The 21,237-nt window shown below is 29.9% G+C and overlaps 1 protein-coding gene and 1 long non-coding RNA gene across 2 annotated transcripts in view; one reads left to right on the top strand and one right to left on the bottom strand.

The window, feature by feature from the left end:
* Positions 1-21,237, top strand: part of LOC127286226 (homeobox protein 2) — a 213,396-nt gene that overhangs the window by 40,566 nt on the left and 151,593 nt on the right. The window contains exon 4 of the mRNA XM_051312587.1: positions 14,040-17,089. Coding sequence (XP_051168544.1) covers positions 14,040-17,089 — 3,050 coding nt within the window. The remainder of the gene's footprint in view (positions 1-14,039; positions 17,090-21,237) is intronic.
* On the bottom strand, positions 5,033-5,833 carry LOC127286239 (uncharacterized). The gene is made up of 2 exons (XR_007843711.1): positions 5,527-5,833; positions 5,033-5,198 (listed from the first exon to the last, which is right to left on the bottom strand). It is a non-coding gene; the product is annotated as an uncharacterized LOC127286239 (long non-coding RNA).

The following is a 21,237-nucleotide window of genomic DNA, read 5'->3' as shown; positions in this document are numbered from 1 at the left end:
ATTACCGTTTCTACTTTTATTACAACTACCACCTTTTTCCAATATCTACTCCCAATTCTATTTCTAATTACACTTTTCCCATTTCTACTTTTACATTATCTAATTTTCACTCCCACGTCGATTTCTACTTTAATTTTTTAATGTCAATTCACACTTAAATTTTTAATTCCTCTTTTCCCATTTCTACTTCCAAATTTTCTAATTTTCACTTCCACTTCGATTTCCACTTAAATTTTTTAATTTCCGTCCACACTTCCTTTTCTATTCCCACTTTTTCAATTTCCATTTCTGCTTCCACGTTTTCAAATTTTCACTTCCATTTTTCCAATTTCCATTTCTATTTGCATTTCCACTTTCAAGATTTCTAATTTACATTTCTAGTTCTACAGTTTCTAATTTAAATTTCCAATTTCCATTTCTTTTTCCACATTTTCTAATTTTCATTCCCAATTTTATTTCCACTAAAAAATTTTTTAATTTTCATTCACACTTCCATTTCTATTTCTTCTTTGGAAATTTTCATTCCTGCTTCCACATTTTCTAATTTTCATATCCATTTCTCCAATTTCCATTTCTACTTGCATTTCCACTTTCACATTCTCTAATTTCCATTTCCAGTTCAACATTTTTCAATTTAAATTCCTACTTCCACTTTTCCAATTTCCATTTCTACTTCCATATTTTCTAATTTCGATTCAAATTTCCACTTCTGAAATTTCCAAATTCTATTCACACTTTTTCAATTTTCATTGCCACTTCAAGTTTTTTAATTTCTGTTTCCTCTTATTTCTTTTTTCCATTATCTACTATCATTTCCATTTTCACTTCTTTCAATATTCAGTTCCACAATATTTTTTTTGAGAATTTCTAATTGGTTAATTTTGAAAATCCGCACCAAAATCTTTTTGCTAAATTAATTCTTTTTTTAAATGAGAATTTTTTAAATAATAAGATTGGCTAAAGAATAATTCTAAAATATAATAATTCTGTTAAACAAAAATGCAAATACTACTTAAAAAAAATGAAACTTCGACTAAAAAATAATTACCCATATCTAACAAAGATTTTTGAAATAAAAATTTAATTAAAAATTTTTTATGGGAAATTTATGCGCCTCATTCAAAGATATTCAACCAATAATAAAATTATAAAATGGATGTAGGAATGGAAATTAGTGAAATTAGAAAAGGAAATGGAAAATGGAAAAGTGAGAATTGAAATTGGGAAAAGTGGAAGAAGAATTTAGAAAAAGTGGAAAACAATGGAAATTGGGAGAAGTGGAAATTAGAAAAAAGTAGAAGATAGAATGGAAAAGGTAGAAGTGGGAATTGAAATTGAAGAAATTGGGAGTGGAAATTGGGAAAAGTGGAAGAGGAATTTAGAAAAAGTGGAAATGATAATGGAAATTGGAAAAAGTAGAAGTAGAAATAGTACTGGAAATGGAAATTGGAAAAAAGTGTAAGTAGAAATGAAAATTGGAAAAGATAGAACTGGGAATTGAAATTGGGATTGGAAATTAGGAAAAGTGGAAGTCGGAATAAAAATTGGAAGAGGTAGAAGTGGGGATTGAAATTAGAAAAACTGGGAATGAAAATTGGGAAAAGTGAAAATGGTACTGTAAATGGAAATAAAAAGTGAAAGTCGGAATAATTAATTCGATAGAATTTAGAATTGAAATTGAAAAAAGTGGAAGAAGAAATTAGAAATAGTGTGAATGGAAATTGGAATAATTGTAAGTGGAAATGGTACTGGAAATGGAATTTGGAAAAGTGTGAATGGAAATTGGAAAAAATTAAAGTAGAAATGGAAATGGGATTGAAAATTGGAAATAATGAAAGTGTAAATGGAAGTAGAAGTGAAAATTAGAAATAGAGGAAGTGGAAATGGAAATGGATTTACATACTCGACCCCCTGATCCATATCCAATAGTAATCCATCCTTTATTTTCCTTCCTGTCATGTTCCTAACTTATGATATTTCTCCATCACTAAACCATTAACATTTTATTTTACAAAGCAACCAAAAAGGAGATTTAATTCTTTCTTTTTGAATTTTTAAATTCTTGCAAAAACATGTTGAGAATAACCAGTAATGGTTCTTTCTCTGTTGCGCGCGTACTCGCAATGAACGAGCTTTCGATAAAGACTCTCTGATAGCAGCAAGCACCGCACCATACCACCGGTATAAATAATGCTAGATATGGTCGATACTTTACGAGTCGATAATTGCTGTAAGATGAATGGCACACCACGGCGTTCATTCTCGACAGCGACGGTACTAATGTTTTAACCTAACGTCCCCATCAGAAACAGCGAGAGCATCAATTCAACCTTCTCGCTTACGTGCATCACATGCTAATCCGATAGGCCCCCTCGCTTAACTGCAATATGTATGTACAAACACAGAGGGAAAATACCGGTCCGCCTTCTGGTCGTAATTAGTCTTCTCTTGGAACAGCATGAATCTATACTCATCTAAAACAGACCACGCGTGCCCTTTTTGATCAATGAATTTCAAATTATTCCCGCACCCAAAAAAAACCGTAACGTTCATTCTTCATACTGACTTTTATAATTTTACAACTATATATGAAAATTAATCGTCATTATTTGATTTCATTTTATTGTTACAATGTTGCCTATAGACTGGATGTGATGAAATATATCGATACAACCCTTATTTATATTAAGATTTTTGTTTTCCAAAGTAAACACCAAGTAAGTTACCCACTTGGAAAGATTCCCCGGAAAGTGCCCCCTGAGGGTCAATTATGTAATTCCATTTCCACTTCCACTGTTCCTAATTTTCATTTCCATTTCCACTTCCACTTTTTCTCATTTCCACTCCCATTTCCACTTCTATTTTTCTAATTTTTATTCCCACTTCCAATTCCGCTTCCATATTTTCTAATTTCTACTTCAATTTTAATTTCCACTTCCACTTTTCTAATTTTCACTCCCATTTCCACTTACACTTTTTCTCATTTCCACTCCCGTTTCCACTTCTATTTTTCTAATTTTTATTCCCACTTCCAATTCCGCTTCCATATTTTCTAATTTCTACTCCAATTTTAATTTCCACTTCCACTTTTCTAATTTTCACTCCCATTTCCACTTACACTTTTTCTCATTTCCACTCCCACTTCCATTTCCATTTTTTCTTATTATTATTCCCACTTCCATTTTCAATTTCACTTTTTCTCATTTTCACTCCCATTTTCACTTTTCTAATTTTCATTCCAACTTCCATTTTCACTTCCACTTTATCTCATTTCCACTTCCATTTCCACTTTTATAATTTTAATTCCCACTTCCATTTTCACTTTTCTAATTTTAATTCCCACTTCCATTTCCACTTTTTCTCATTTCAACTCCCAATTCCATTTCCTCTTTTTCAAATTTTCATACCAACTTCCACTTCTTCTCATTTTTCACCTCACTTCCAATTGTAAGTGGAAATAAAGGTGGGATTGAAAATTAGAAAAGTTGAAATAGAAGTGGTAGTGGAAACGAGAAAAAATGGAAGTGGAAATATAAGTAGGAATGAAAATTAAAAAAAGTGTAAATGGAAATAAAAGTGGGAATAAAAAATAAGAAAAAGTGGAAGTGAAAGTGGAAGTGAAAGTGGAAATAACAATTAGAAATAGTGGAAATGGAAGTGGGAGTGGAAATTAGAAAAAAAGGAAGTGGAAATGAAAATTAGAAAGAGTGACAGTGGAAATGGAAGTGGGAGTGGAAATAAGAGAAAGTGGAAATGGCAATTGAAGTGAAAGTGGGAATGAAAATTAGAAAAGTGGAAATGAAAATGAAATTTGGAAATAGTTGAAGTAGAAATTAGAAAAAATGGAGGAGGAAATGGAAGTGGGAATGAAAATTAGAATATTAGAAGTAGAAATGAGGAAAAGTGGAAGTCGAAATGGAAGTGGGAATGAAAGTTAGAAAAAGTAGAGGTGGAAAAGGAAGTGGGAGTGGAAATGAGAATAAGTGGAATTGGAAGTAAATGTTGGAGTGGAAATGGAATTACATAATCGACCCCCTAGAGATTCCATCAGAATTCCGTCGGAACTTCCAACGGAATTCCGTCAAAATTTCATCAGAGTTCCAAAGAATTTCCGATGGGATTCCGATTTTTTTAAACTTTTGAGTCATACACTAAGATAATATTTCACAAAAAGTAAATAATTTTTAGTAAAGTTTTTATGATAAAAATTCTATTTTATAATAATAATAATTTTCTTAATGTAGGACTCTAAAAATTAAAAAAGAAGTAATCGGAATTCCATCGGAAATTATTTGGAACTCCGATGAAATTCCCACGAAATTCTGATAACATTATAACCATTTTTACTAAATTTCAGCCTTGAGTGTATGATTTTAAGTCATAAAATTGACATAATCTAGTTTTAAGATAAAAACTACGCTATAGTTTATAAACATTTTGATTTTAAGATGTTAACGATTTCAGTATTTTTTTGTGAGTATTCGCACTGTGAACATGTTAATTGGTTAAATAATAATAATAATTTACAGTTAAATAACAAAAGTTAATTTAGTGTTAACTCAAAGTTAAATTACTGTTACTTTTAAATTAACGTTAAATTATAATGTAATTCATAGGAAATCCTAGCTGAATTAATAGCAAATAAAAGTTAAAACATTACTAAAACAAAATTAACTAGCGGTTAATTAAAAAAAAAATTAAATTCATTTTAAGACAATGTTAAATAACTATTTGTAAATAGTAAAATAAATGTTTATTCAAATGAAAATTATGATTAATTTAAAATTACTGTTAAATTTTAGTATAATAAATAGTAAATCAAAGTTAAATCACGGTTAATTTTAAATTAAACTTAAATTTATATTATGTAAAAGTTAAATTAATGTAAAAAGTAATTTAGATCAAGGTTATTATTAAGTAAATATTAAATCATAATTGAATAAATAGTAAAATGAAGTTAAGGGGGGAACACCAGTTGTAACTCAAAAAATAATGCTTTTTTCAAGAATATTTTCCAAAAGAACAATGAATCTTTTTAAAGAATACTATTTATTAGTTAAAAGTACATGTAAAAAGCTGTAATTTAAAAGAAAAAAAAAATTTTTTTAACAAAAACTTTTGGAGATATGAGCCATTGAAGTGGCGTCTTAAGAAAAAAGGCGAATTGCGGTGACCAGCATTCTGCAAGTATACTTCGTCTGAAATACAAAAATGAAATTGATTTACATTTATTATAAGATTATCTAGTTCGTGATCGAAGGATTTAAAAAAAAAAAAAAATTTGACAAAATGGCGACCTGTCAAAGTCAAAAGTATGATTTTCGTTAAAAAAATACGGTCGATTTTCAGCTATATAAAAAAAAGTTTTGCATAAAAAAAAAAATCCTTCGATCACGAACTAGACTTATATGTGTAAATGAAGCACACTAAATTTTAAATAAATCGGTTTAATGGTATTCGAGTAATCGTGGTCACCGACTTGGAAAATGTCATTTTGAGAAAAACGCATTCAAAGTTTCAACTTACTTTTTTTTGTTCAGAAGAAATTTTGTTTCCAAGTTACAAAGAGTCATCGATTCTTGGACCATATAATAACTCTTCCGCAGTGGTTGCCGTTTCTAAATCATAGGAAAAGGCCATCTGTCGTTAGGGTCAGTTATGGCTGGCCACCTTGTATGAAGCCACGGGACGCGCCGATGCAGTGTTCTGTATATCTCATTTATTTTTCACCGGATCAACTTTGAAATTTACAGACACATTTCTAAATATGTGTACTTTAAGAAAATGCACAAAAAAAAAAATTGATTTTTCGAAAGTTACAACTGGTGTTCCCCCCTTAAATAATAATCAATTAATCAAAGTTAAATTTAAGTTAAAGCACGGTTAATTCAAAATCTAAGTTAAATTCTTATCATGTAAAATTTTAATTAATTACAAATCTAAGTTAAATCACAGTTAATTTTTAAATTAAAACTTAAATTCATATTATATGTCAAAGTTATAATTAAATGTTAAATTTTTGATTTAGATAAAGGTTAATTTAAAATGAAGGTAAAATCATAATATTTAAGGGGTCTATCCACTTTAGACGGGCCAAAAAAATGGCTACTTTCAGAACTTTCTTTTTAAGTTTTGTAAAGATTATTTGAAAATTCGCGGGTAAATATTTGTAATAAATATTTGCCCCACGTCGATAAAAGTATATACCCCATGTCGATAAAATGTTACCAACTGTAAAGTATATCGTAGTACCCGATCGCGCCGCGAGAGCAATATCGCCGAACTCTCTCGCAAGCGTCCCGGCCACCGATCGGCTATATATAAGCTGCACTCCCGCAGGAAATCGAGGACTCTTGTGGTTCACGGAGTCGGGGATTGGCATTTCCCTCACACTGGGGCATTTCCCCAAGTACTGTGTGACACCGGTCACTGTAGAGGGAGCCACCGGGCCAAAGGCCAAATCTATTTCACCTTTATAACCAATGGGGAGTAATTGTAAGAATCAATATTTTAGCTCGTCGAGCCAGGGTTCGTTTTGATTCCAACAAAATAATAAACATTAATAACGGGTTAATTACAAACTGATAACAAATTATTTATTTACAACGGTATTTGCAATATCAAAGTTATACGGAGATTACAAGTAAATCGCGAAAGTCGGTTTCGAGTAACTATTTGTCGGCGTCTATCTAAAATATGTTGAGCCACGAAATCGAAAATCGGCATCAATCTGGAACGTCGCTTATTTGAGCCGTGCATTAACGAAATCGGCTTTAACTCGTAGCGATGAGCCGTAAATCTGTTACTATACTGCCTAAAAATTCGCGATACACTGGTGAACCACGAGTAAAACTCGTGTTCCAATTATACAAAGAGTAAAACTCTACACGGAGAGAAAAAACGAGCCTTTACAGCATGGACCTATATATGCTCTCTTCGTACGCGCCTCTACCGTCCATCTTCGGTACGACCTTATACTATATTTTCACTTGCCCGTACTAAAATAGTAAGGAGCCGAGCTACTACAGCAAGAGATGGTACCGAAGATGGACGATAGAGGCGCGTACGAAGAGAGCATACATAGGTCCATGCTGTAAAGGCTCGTTTTTTCTCTCCGTGTAAGTATATCTAAAAACGGTAGCAAAACGGAAAATCTACTTTAAACTTCGTGAATTCAAATTTACGTTACAATACATTTCGTTACGTTACTTTACTATACATTTTGTTACATTACTTTACAGCTTGATACGTTACATTACAATTCTTTACTATCCATTACTTTATATCGCGACACATTATTTTACGATTCGTTACTATACACTATATACATTAAAACCGATATAACGGTAGTAATACTCTCTACAAAGATTTTCGGAGTAAAACTCCTAGTCAGGTGGGTAAGACCCACCCTGACTCCGTGTAGCACGAGAGTGACGGTCCTCAGCGAGAGCGCAGCTTATATAGCCGACCGGTGGGCTGGGCGCACGCGAGTGAGCTTTGGCGATGCGGCACGCGCGGCGAAATCGGGTACTACGTCTTTGTGCTCCGCGGTCGGTAACATGTTTATCGACGCGCGATAATATTTAGTACAAATATTTACCGTTTCATCCCGAGTAGTAAGTTTCAAGTAAATCTGAACTATTTTTTATTTTTTCCTCCGCCATATTGGATCCGACATTTTGAATTTCTGAAAATGAAGTTCAGGGGGTCGATTACGTATCTTTTTCCGGATATCACATTCCGTATTCCGGATCACACATTCCGGATTCCACTTTTTACTCCAACGTTTCGAAATCTAAATAATCTAAATTTTAATCAAATTAAATAAAAGCAACCCTAACGTTGGAGAAACAAGGAATTTGGAGTTATTTTTATTATCTTTATTATTTTTATTATTATTGGACAATTTTTCCGACTCCAATTATTTTCCATGACATAAAGTGCATCAATTAAAGAAAATTCGAGTAGATTATTTTTTTTTCATTATATTACTGTAATATATATTCCAATTGGAAAATGTATTGTCGAAATAATTCTAACATTTCACGAAGTAAAGTTACATACACTACAGGTGGTAAAGGAAAATCATCATCATCATCATGTCGAGCTGTTATTTCTTTTGCTCGCAGAACAATGTCGTGCATTGCAAGCATTAAAAGTAGAACAGTGTATTAGCAGATATACAAAGCCACGCTAATCGCGCAACGACCTCTTTCCACTCGGGGATCTCTTGTCGATGACCTCGACAAGATGTTCGCCATGGGTTTTCTCCAGTGCTATTTCTCTCTCTCTCTCTCTCTCTCTCTCTTTCTCTCTACCGAGTTCTCCAGCTGCGACTATGACGCTATAAATCCATCAAAAGCCTTGCAGGAAACCCTTAACTCATCTACACCTCGTTACAACACACACGCGCGACTATCCAGCTAATTACTGTTAATTTGCACGTGCTGACGTTCCAAACGAGACTATAACGCTTTTCTCATATAATAAATATCAAAAAAGAGAGAAAAAAAAAAAGTTGAATCAATAGACCACATCTTTACTTCCAACCGAACGCACTCATCATCATCATCATCATTATCATCAGCCAAGATTTATGTGAATCAACTTCTATTGAGTAGAGCAAATTAAATTTTTCCTAGAAATCGGAACAAAATTAATAAATCATTCATTATATATATTAAATGCGGTATAATATATATAAATTTAGTTCCAACTCTTTTTTTTTTGAAAATAAAAGAGAGGGATTATAAATCAAAGGCAAATTTATTTAATTATTGCTTTCTCCACTTGTCTGACGCATTGTTGGCTTTAAAAAGTGATTAGCGAATCATTTATCAAGGTTATAGTTTATTCTTGAATTCTTCGCTTGAATGATTCTTTTTAGAAAAAAAAATAAAGTTGCTATTCGTTAATGAACTTTCAATGTGAAATAAATTTATTACTTGCAGATTCATTGTTACTGATAATGATGTAATAATAATAATAATAATAATAATAATAGTTTGCTTTATTTCAATGAATTGGTATTAATTTTTGTTTCGACTTATTTGAGTAAATAATTTAGTAGAAGGTGTAAGATGATTGTTTTTATTATGTCACGGTTTGGATTTAAAAATATAAAATACTAGCCAAACCCGGATTCTACTTTGTTTATATATTTTTTATTTAATTTTATTTATTAATTCTTGTAAAATTGCATAAATGTAGTTTTTCCGGTTTTGACGATATTTTGAAAAATCGTGACACTTCTATAATAATTTTATTAGTTCATATGGTTGTAGGATTTTGTAATATATTTACTATACGCTATACGCACATGAATTAATAAAATTATTATAGAGAGGTATAAAAAATTTCAAAAATTATATATCAAACCGGAAGGACAGAAACCGGATCTTATAAAAAGGGCCTACTCTCGAATTTGCATCACAAGTTTTTGATTGTTATAAAATTTTGAAATTATTCAATATGGAAAAAAGCAGTTAATTTTTATCAATGGAATTTAATATTGAAAATTTCAAAATTTTACAATATAAAAAAGAAAATCAAAGTTAAATTAATATTTCATTAAAGCCAAATTAAAGTTAAATCTATGTTGCTAGGGAAAAAAATCCTCAACGATTGATATGTTAACGGTTGTCATGGAAACGGTTGCTATTGGTAACGATTGTCATGGAAACGATTGCTATAGTAACGGTTGTCATGACAACGGTTGCTATAGTAACTGCTAACATGATAACCACACGAAGGCTTTTGGGCCTGAGCCACGAAACCCTAAAAATCGAGAAAAATTAATAATTTTCATCCTTCACTTTTATATAATTTCTCAATGGTGGACATGACGGATATGACGTTAAGATATAATGAAAAAAGTTTGTCTTTCACTTTGAGAATGAAGAAGAAAAGGAAAATAATAATAATAATAACAATAATAATAATACAAATACTCAATTGTGGAAGTGCACTTTACAAAGTCGAGAGTGAGATTGCAATCTAAAACCGGTGGTGAAACTACTCTGGTTTGGACGATTGTGCCGTTGTGTGTACACACCCGTTGACCTTTGACTTCAAACCTTCCATCTGTTTTTCTCTTTGGCGCGCTTCTAGTTCCTGCTCCTCCGGCGGTGGTACCCGTTCCATTGCGATCGAGGTCAAAGATGTTACACGTCACTGAGGCATATATAATGTAAAGAAGGTCTCATTGCAACTCAACAGTTACTCACACACACATATATATATTTATTTATTTAAATTAGAATTCATGAAGCATGATTTACATTATTAACGAACCTGTCAACTCTGTGGGAGAAAAAAAAATCATATCATTGATTACTTGATGCTGATCTTGAAATATTTTAAACAAAGTTAGTATGATATCGAGAGAGAGAGAGAGAGAGAAAGGTTTCAGGATAAAGGTTAATGCAATTGTCAGATTAACCTCGACCAAGAGATTGTGCAGTAAAATATTTCATTAAAAATGGTTTTCACTGTATTTTTGCCCATATTTGTAGAATGTAAATGTTCGCCATAAATGTTATACTCATTGAAAGGTTGTAAAAACATAAGAAGAAAATATGACAATATTAAAATAAACAATTTAAAGAATGTTAAATTTTAGATTAACTTAATATTGTAATTTTTAATATTTTTGGACGCGTGATTAGGTTCTAAAAAATCATTGGTTAGAATTATCATTTTATGGAATTTCATATTTGTCATAATTATTTTTGAGCCGAATTTTTCATTTGTTCGAATTAGTATTTTGCAGAATTTTCATCAAAACGATTTTCTATATTACAGAAATTTTCAATCAATATTAAATTAATGTTAAATCACGGTTAATTTTAAATCAGTATTAAATTAATTTTAATTGATAGAAACAAATGTTAAATCAATGTTAAATCACGGTTAAGTTTAAATCTGTATTAAATCAATCTTCAATCAATGTTCAATCACAGTAAAATCAAGGTTAAGTTTAAATCTGTATTAAATTAATTTTAATTGAAAGAATCAATTGCTATTCAATGTTCAATCAATGTTCAATCAATGTTCAATCAATGTTCAATCAAAGTAAAATCACGGTTAAGTTTAAATCTGTATTAAATTAATTTTAATTGAAAGAAACAATTGTTATTCAATATTGAATCAATGTTAAAAAAAAGTTAAATCAATGTTAAATAAATGTTAAATCAATGTTAAATCAATGTTAAATCAATGTTCAATAATTGTTAAATCAATGTTTAAACAATGTTAAATTAAAATTAAATCGAAGATAATCACGGCTAAGTTGAAATCTCTATTAAATGAATGTTAAATCAATGTTCAATCAATGTTAAATCAATGTTAAATCAATGTTTAAAAAATGTTAAATTAAAATTAAATCGAAGATAAGTCACGGCTAAGTTTAAATCTCTATTAAATCAATGTTAAATCAATGTTTAAACAATGTTAAATTAAAATTAAATCAACGTTAAATCAATATTAAATCAATGTTAAATCAATGTTAAATCAATATTAAATCAATGTTAAATTAATGCTAAATCAATATTAAATAAATGTTCAATCAATGTTAAATCAATGTTAAATCAATGTTCCATCAAAGTTAAATCACGGTTAAGTTTAAATCTGTATTAAATTAATTTTAATTAAAAGACACAAATGTTAAATCAATGTTAAATCAATGTTAGATCAATGTTTAAACAATGTTAAATTAAAATTAAATCAACGTTAAATCAATATTAAATCAATGTTAAATCAATGTTAAATCAATATTAAATCAATGTTAAATTAATGCTAAATCAATATTAAATAAATCTTAAATCAATGTTAAATCAATGTTAAATCAATATTAAATCAATGTTAAATTAATGCTAAATCAATATTAAATAAATGTTCAATCAATGTTAAATCAATGTTTAAACAATGTTAAATTAAAATTAAATCGAAGATAAATCAGGGCTGAGTTGAAAACTCTATTAAATGAATGTTAAATCAATGTTCAATCAATGTTACATCAATCTTAAATCAATGTTAAATCAATGTTTAATCAATATTAAATCAATATTCAATCAATGTTAAATCATTGTTAAATCAATATTAAATCAATGTTAAATTAATGCTAAATCAATATTAAATAAATGTTCAATCAATGTTAAATCAATGTTAAATCAATGTTCCATCAAAGTTAAATCACGGTTAAGTTTAAATCTGTATTAAATTAATTTTAATTAAAAGACACAAATGTTAAATCAATGTTAAATCAATGTTAGATCAATGTTTAAACAATGTTAAATTAAAATTAAATCAACGTTAAATCAATATTAAATCAATGTTAAATCAATGTTAAATCAATATTAAATCAATGTTAAATTAATGCTAAATCAATATTAAATAAATCTTAAATCAATGTTAAATCAATGTTAAATCAATATTAAATCAATGTTAAATTAATGCTAAATCAATATTAAATAAATGTTCAATCAATGTTAAATCAATGTTTAAACAATGTTAAATTAAAATTAAATCGAAGATAAATCAGGGCTGAGTTGAAAACTCTATTAAATGAATGTTAAATCAATGTTCAATCAATGTTACATCAATCTTAAATCAATGTTAAATCAATGTTTAATCAATATTAAATCAATATTCAATCAATGTTAAATCATTGTTAAATCAATGTTAGATCAGTATTAAATCAATGTTTAAACAATGTTAAATTAAAATTAAATCGAAGATAAATCAGGGCTGAGTTGAAAACTCTATTAAATGAATGTTAAATCAATGTTCAATCAATGTTACATCAATCTTAAATCAATGTTAAATCAATGTTTAATCAATGTTCAATCAATGTTAAATCAATGTTAAATCAATGTTAGATCAGTATTAAATCAATGTTTAAACAATGTTAAATTAAAATTAAATCAACGTTAAATCAATATTAAATCAATGTTAAATCAATGTTAAATCAATATTAAATCAATGTTAAATTAATGCTAAATCAATATTAAATAAATGTTAAATCAATGTTAAATCAATGTTAAATCAATATTAAATCAATGTTAAATTAATGCTAAATCAATATTAAATCAATGTTAAATCAGTACTAAATCAATGTTTAAACAATGTTAAATTAAAATTAAATCGAAGATAAATCAGGGCTGAGTTTAAATCTCTATTAAATGAATGTTAAATCAATGTTAAATCAATGTTAAATCAATGTTCAACCAATGTTAAATCAATGTTCAATCAATGTTAAATCAATGTTAAATCAATGTTCCATCAAAGTAAAATCACGGTTAAGTTTAAATCTGTATTAAATTAATTTTAATTAAAAGACACAAAAGTTGAATCAATGTTAAATCAATGTTAGATCAATGATAAATCAATGTTAGATCAATGTTAAATCTATGTTAAATCAATATTAAATCAATGTTAAATCAATATTAAATCAATGTTAAATCAATGTTAAGTCAGTATTAAATCAATGTTAAAGCAATGTTAAATCGATGGTAAATCAATGTTAAATCAATGTTCCATCAAAGTTAAATTAAAATTAAATCAAAGATAAATCACGTTTAAGTTTAAATCTGTATTAAATCAATGTTAATTGAAAGAAAGAAATGTTAATTCAATATTGAATCAATGTTAAAACAATTTTAAATCAATGTTAAATCATTGTTAATTCAATTTTAAATCGATATTAAATTACTAATTATTCCAAGGGTGCAATTATATAATTTCATTTTGACTTCCCCATCGACATTGACTTTCATAATGACTTTTACTTTCACTTGTGAATTTTATTTTGACTTTGATTTTCCCTTTCACAATATTTATACTTTTCCTGAAATACAATTTGTAATTAAACATTTCACAAACTATGTTTTAAAAATTAAATTTGTCATTACTTACATTAATTAATTATATTATTATTATTATTTAAAAATTATAAAATCTCATTATTGTTATTGAAAATAATTCTGATTAATAATTCGAAATACATTTAAACTTTGACCTTTTTTGCTTTTTGTTTACAGGACGTGGAGCACCACATGTGACCGCGGCACTTGTTGGAGATGGAGAAGGTCGGTTGATCACCACTCCAATTCACAAGGAGAGTATCACATCTCGCAGTAAGGAAGATTTAGCACAGGAGGCAGCTCTCGTGCTCCAACAGGCCGACAGTGTGCATTGCGTGGCACACGATAATCGACGCCTGCCAGGCAGATTTAGCACACTTCCGGTACGTCGAAAAGAAAAACATTCTTTCGAACATCCTCCTCCTCCTCCTTCTTCTTCTTCTTCCTCCCTTGAAACACGACGTAAAAGTGAAGATCTCACGAGTCACAATTTTGGCGATACACCAAAGCCAAAGAAAAAATTAAAAACAACACTCGAACGTAGTCACAGCGATGCAAGTGGAAAAAAATTTAAAAATCCAATAGCAAAACTTTTCTCACCAAAATTAGATAGAAAAACAAAACCAATAATTAATCGTAGTGCAAGTGACGCGTCTCATAAATCATTAAAAAAACAAAGTGAAAGTGAACATTTTGGTACAGCGAGAGTGAAAAAACAATTATCGCCAATAATTGAAGCATCACCCTATTATGATCAGCAACCCTTTCATTTTGGCAGTAAATCAAACCTAGATAAAAAAGAAATAAAAATTGAAAAAATAATACCAATTTCCATTGAGAATATTGACAATAATAAAGAGGAAAAGGAAAATCAAAAGGACATTGACGAAGTTGATCAAGTTCAAACTATGTTACATAATAGTCGTTACGATCAACAGCACAATAACGAGGAATCAACAATACACAAAATGATTCATCGTTTATCAAATGATCGTTCACCACCACCACAATTAACAAGAACAATGGTATCGCCAAGTCCTGGTTTTGGTCATAATAATAATCGTCCATTCTCCTATACAAGACCGAATGAGTCTAGTCCACCGCCAATACAAAATAATGTCATTTACGCCCAAGTTCAATTGGATAAGAAAAAAGCCCAACGCAGTCATTCCGATAGCGATGAGGGTCTTGGTCTTGATCGTAAAGATTCATCACGTGAAAATAGTCCCGCCGAAAAAGAATATCGTCGCTCAGATTATTATATTTCTGATTTACGTCGTAATAATGAAATAAATAATTTAAAATCACGTTATGAAAATGATTTTACCAATGAAACTGATCTATTTGAAAAGGAAAAATTCACATCAACAATATTTGTTGATACAAATCGTGGTTTAGACGCAAAACGTTTTAATAACAATAATAATAATCATAATAATAATAATAATGAATTCACAAGATCGTGTGATAATACAAAAACATCGGAATTAAGTGCAAGACGTGATTTACTTGAATCAAGAATAAAATCCCGATTATTGGCCGATGAAATGTTTGCAACAAAAAAGAAGACAAATAATATGGAACATGAAATAATCGATAAACCGATCGTACCATCACCTGTGACCCCAAATCGAGTTGCTTCACCAAAGCGTTGTTATGCCGATACTTATATTACTGAAACACGTACAAGTAGTAATGGTGAAAAATATATATTTGAAAAGGAAATTCATGAAGATAATGGCAAAGTTTATGGTTATGAGAAGAAAATTAATAAAATTGCCACTGATTCATTTATTGAACCAAAAGTACCACGTGATGGTTATACAGTTGAGACAAGAACCGATAAATATGGTGATAAATATATTGTTGAAACAATGACACATGAGGGTTTTGTTCCTGAATTTAAACCATTTTTAAGTGACAAATCAAGAAATAATTCTGACAATAGAATAATAAATTATCAAAATGAAAAATTAAAAAATAAATATTCAAAAAGTGAGGATATTTTAAATCGACAACAAAAACAATATATACCAAAATCAAAACGAACATTTGAAGCAATTAAAGGTAGAAGTAAATCAACTCAACGTTTAGATGAAATTGGTAACAATAATTTGAGAAATGAATATAAAACACGTTCACATGAAAATTTAACAGATACAAGGGAATTTCAAAATCATAATTATAGAAAATTTGTTAAACATAATCTTGATGATTTACGCGAGGGTCCTAATGATGATTATGATACTGATATATCACAAGTGACAAATAGTCAACTTGAATCGAAATATTATAAAGAGACACGTACAACGCAAAGATATTTAAAAAAGCATGCATTACATGATGATTACGATAGTTCACCACCACGTGTTGGTTATAATTCAAGTCGTTATGATTCCGATACAACGGCACGCGATTCAATAAGATGTGAAACACATTCATCATCGCGTGGTATAAGAAAAGATTATCGTAATAATATTGATGATGATCCAAAAAAATCATTAAGAAGATCACGTAATCGTTTAGATTATCTTGATGATTCAGATGCAAGGGAAAGTTCACGTGTGGGAAAAATAAGTAAAAGTCGATTAGAAACATTTGATGAACAATTACCACCATCGAGACCACCTAGAATTCATCATCATCATCATCATAATAATAATCATCATGAAAGTAAAACACGACATTTACGTCATGAGACAAGAGGTCATATGGAAAGAAGACATCGTGATACGCGACTCAGTGATAATGATCGTAAGGATCGTCTTGCTGATTCGGGTATTGAAAATGATTATCGACGTGATTCACATGAGGCTGATTCAAGACGTGAACCACTTGAATCGGAGGATGAGGGTTTTGCGACATTACAATTTATTAAACATGAACGAAGACATACAGATAGAAATATGAATTTAACACCAGCTGAAAAGAGAAAATATGATAAATATGTAATTGAAAAATCAATTGTCACAACAAAACCACCATCGGGCGCTGATAAAAAATATGAAAAGAAAGCAGTGAAAAAAAGTGGTACTATGAGTAAAGTGAAACAATTGTTTAGTAAGAAGGAGAAAAAAGCAAAGGAAGAACAAAATAAGAAGAATTATCGTATCAGTAGCAGTGGAGCATTAACTGATGATGAAGTGACAACAAGATATAGGGAATATCGTGGGGATCAGCTTAGAAGTGCAAGGAGCGTACGTGACCTTGGAAGTGACTTCAATCAGGTAAGAGAAATTGATTATAAAGATTTGTTGTTTGGTATCGAAAATGTTATATGATGAGATTTTTGGTCATTTTGTTATACACTACTTTCTAGATCAATTCTCCTCGAATTACGATCAATTTAGGTGAAAGTAGCAATAACGTAGAATTTAGGTTCATAGGTCCAAAGAAGCCTTAATTAGTGGTAAATGTAGGTTTAAGCAGCATCAGATTTAGATTCAATATAGGTCTAAACTAGGAACAATTTGTGCTCATTGTGGCTTTAATGAAGATCAAAATAGATCAGACGCGGGGACAAAGGAGCATCTTTGGTTCAATGTAGGTCTAACCGTATCAAACATTAGGTCAAAGTAGGTTCACATTAAGATTAATATTGGTCAAAATAGACGTAATGCAGAATTAATTTAGCTTCAAAGTGGGTATAACGAAGATCCAAAGTAGAAAAAATGAAAGTACACTGTAGCTCAAAGTAGGTTTAAGTATAGGCTTAATTTAGGTTCAATGTAGCTCAAAGTAGACTTAAGGTAGACTCATCAATTTAGATTTAAAGAGCGTACAACGTAGGTCAAAAGTAGGCTTAATTAAGGTTCACTGTAGGTCAAATTAGATTTCAGTAGGCTCAATTTAGGTTCAATGAGGGTCAAAGTAGGTTGAAGTAGGCTTAATTTAGGTTCCATGTATTTCAAAGTAGATCTAAGGTACACTTCATTCAGATTTAATGTATGTACAAAAATGTACAATGTAGGTCAAAAGTAGGCTTAAAGAAGGTTTAATAAGGGTCAAAGTAGGTTGAAGCAGGCTCAATTTAGGTTCAATGTAGGACAAAGTATGTCCAAAATAGGTAAAATTTATACTGATTATGGCTTTAATCTAGATCAAAATAGGTCAGACGTAGGTCAAAAATAGAATCAATGTAGGTCAACGTAGGTCAAACATAACTCATAAGTATGCTGAAATTAAGGTTAATGAAGGTCAAAGTAGACGTAACGTAAAATTAATTCAGGTACAAAGAGGGTATAACGTAGGTCAAAAGTAGGCTTAATTAAGGTTCTTTGTAGGTCAAATTAAATTTCAGTAGGCTCAATTTAGGTTCAATGAGGGTCAAAGTAGGTTGAAGCAGGCTTAATTTAGGTTCCATGTATTTCAAAGTAGATCTAAGGTACACTTCATTTAGATTTAATGTATGTACAAAAATGTACAATGTAGGTCAAAAATAGGCTTAATTAAGGTTCAATGAGGATCAAAGTAGGTTGAAGCAGGCTCAATTAAGGTTCAATATAGGATAAAGTATGTCTAAAATAGGTAAAATTTATACTGATTATGACTTTAATCTAGATCAAAATAGGTCAGACGTAGGTCAAAAATAGAATCAATATAGGTCAACGTAGGTCAAACATAACTCCTAAGTATACTCAAATTAAGTTTAATGAAGGTCAAAGTAGACGTAACGTAAAATTAATTTAGGTACAAAGAGGGTATAACATAGGTTTAAAGTAGGATTAATTATGGTTTAGTGTAATTTAGAAGATCTAAGTAAACTTTATTTAGATTCAAAGACGGTACATCGTAGGTCAAAAGAAGACTTAATTAAAGTTAACTGTAGGTCAAAGTAGATTGAAATATGCTCAATTTAGGTAAAATGATGGGTAAAGTAGGTTTCAGCTGGCTCTTATTGAGGTTTAATATAAGTCAAATTAGGTGCAAAATAGGGACAATTTGTGCTCATTGTGACATTAATGTAGATCAAAATAAATCAGACGTAGGGCCAAAGTAGAAATAATTTTGGTTCAATGTAGGTCAACATAGGTCAAACATAACTCCAAACTATGCTCAAATTAAGTTTAATGTAGGTCAAAGTGGATGTAACGTAGAGTTAATTTAGGTTCAAATAGGGTATAACGTAGGTCCAAAGTAGGCTTAATTAAGGTTCACTGTAGTTTAAAGTAGGTTTAAGTAGGCTCTATTTAAATGCAATGTAGCTCAAAGTAGGCTTAATTTAGATTCAAAGAGGGTACTACGTAGGTCAAAAGTATGCTAAAGTAGGTTCAATTCATCCTTATTGTATGTTAAAACAGATTAAAGTAGGTTTAAAGTAGTTTTAATTTAGGTTCAGTATTTGTCACATTAGATTTAAAATAGGTTTAAAGTAGGCTTAAGGTAGGTTTATTCTAGGTAAAAATAGGTCTAAAGTAGGGTCAATGTAGAACTAAATATATCAAACCACCTTTAAACTAGGCTTAATTTAGTATCACTGTAGATAAAATTACATCTTACATAGGTCGTGAGTAGTTTAAATGTAGATTTAATGTCGTCGAAAGTAAATCTAAAACAGGATCAATTTAGGTTCAATTAGGTCATAGTAGATTAAAGTTTGTTAATGAAAGTCACAATCAATAATAAAATATCACAAATGTGGGTTCATTGAAGGTCAAATGTATATTTTAAAGCAGATCGAATGTGGGTACAAAATAGGTTCAATGTAGGTTTAAAGTAGATTTAATATAGGTTCAATGTAGGTTAATAGAAGGTCTAAGGCAGGTTCAAAATAGGTTCAATATAGATTTAAAGTAAATTTAATGTATATGCAGTGTAGGTTAATGTTGGTTTAGGACCAATGTAGGTTTAAAGTAGATTGAACGTAGGTTCAATGTAGGTTAATAGTAGGTATAAGGTAGGTTAAATGTAGGTTCAAAGTAGATTAAATGTAGGTTCAAATTAGGTCTATGTTAGGTTTAAAACTTAGATTGAATTTAGGTTAATGTAGGTTTAGGGCCAATGTAGGTTTACAGTAGATTGAATATAGGTTCAATGTAGGTTTATAGTAGGTATATAAGGTAGGTTAAAAATAGGTTCAAAGTAGACTGAAGGTAGGTTCAAATTAGGTCCTTTTTAGGTTTAAAATAAATCGCATATAGATTCTTAATAGGTTTAAGGTAGGTTTAAAATAGGTCCAATGTAGGTTAAAAATATAGGTAAAATGTAGGTTTAATTTACGTTCATAACATATTTAAGTATGTTTATAATAGGTTCTTTTAGAAACAGAGATCAATTATCACTTTTTGTTGATACCAAAAAAAAATATGCAATCAATGAATCATTTCCGTGGGTGTTAAAATAGTCAGCTGAGCAAAATCAGCGGGAAGTAAACGGATTTCGCTAAAGTTTCACGAATATATATAATATTTTCTATTGCGGATCTAAAGAAGTTTTTATGAGTATCTATCTCTATATATATATATATGTCTATATAGATATATATTATTAATTACCATCTAAAGATTTAATGTTTTTTTTTTTTTTTTTGCTATTCTTGTTTTTCTAACCGGACATTATGAAAGTAAACCCTGTCTTTTTGCATCTATATAGGTGCGGGCAAGATATTATTCTTCATATGTGTGTGAATTTATGTGTGTATGTGTGTAAGTATTAAAACAGTGTCGAACGGAAAATGCACTAAAATTTAAATGCCACTTGACCAATTCGTTGCGAGAGAATATAAACCACCTGTTATTCCGAACAGCGTTGTGCAATCAGATAATAGCTAACCGTGAGACTTCACAAGCTTGCCAATGGCTTTTATACTTTATTGTTCGCATATTTGGTTGATTCTCTCAACTTGTTTCCACTGAAATGTTACAAAGCTTTGATCTTATCTTGATAGGAAAATTTTTATTTTTTCTAGTAATCATTATCCTTTTAATATATATATATATATATATCCTTTATTTTTCACAAAGTAGTTTATATATATATACCACTTGCGAAAAAAGTCCTGTAATTGCATTACGTAAACCAATAGTCTTATCCGTAAAAGCGAAATTTCTTTTTGATATCAATCTGAATTATTTTCGAGTATACGTTTGAAGACAAAGAAAAAGCGAATAGCAATGTTGTTGTGTTGTTTCTGGTGAAGGAGAGGCGCATCTAGGATTCGCAATCGCGCGAGAGTCAGGCGAGCGTGTCGCGCAGTCATTTTTCCACGTTTTGTAACACAGGAAGTTCTTCTTCAACGATATAAAAGTTCCGTTACAAAATTCCATTTTAAGGTCTTTCGTACATATATATATATACACTTATAGAGTGCATATTCAATGAAGAGACCGCGCGCATGTGACAGCGAGATATAAGCCCAGCAGGTCAAATGTGAACA

The sequence above is a fragment of the Leptopilina boulardi genome, unplaced genomic scaffold (assembly GCF_019393585.1).
Source record: "Leptopilina boulardi isolate dan_hultmark-lab unplaced genomic scaffold, ZJU_Lbou_2.1 LbouV2_351, whole genome shotgun sequence".
NCBI classification, from domain to species: domain Eukaryota; kingdom Metazoa; phylum Arthropoda; class Insecta; order Hymenoptera; family Figitidae; genus Leptopilina; species Leptopilina boulardi.
Note: the sequence above shows the minus strand (reverse complement) of the source record. Positions and strands in the feature narration are given on the sequence as shown.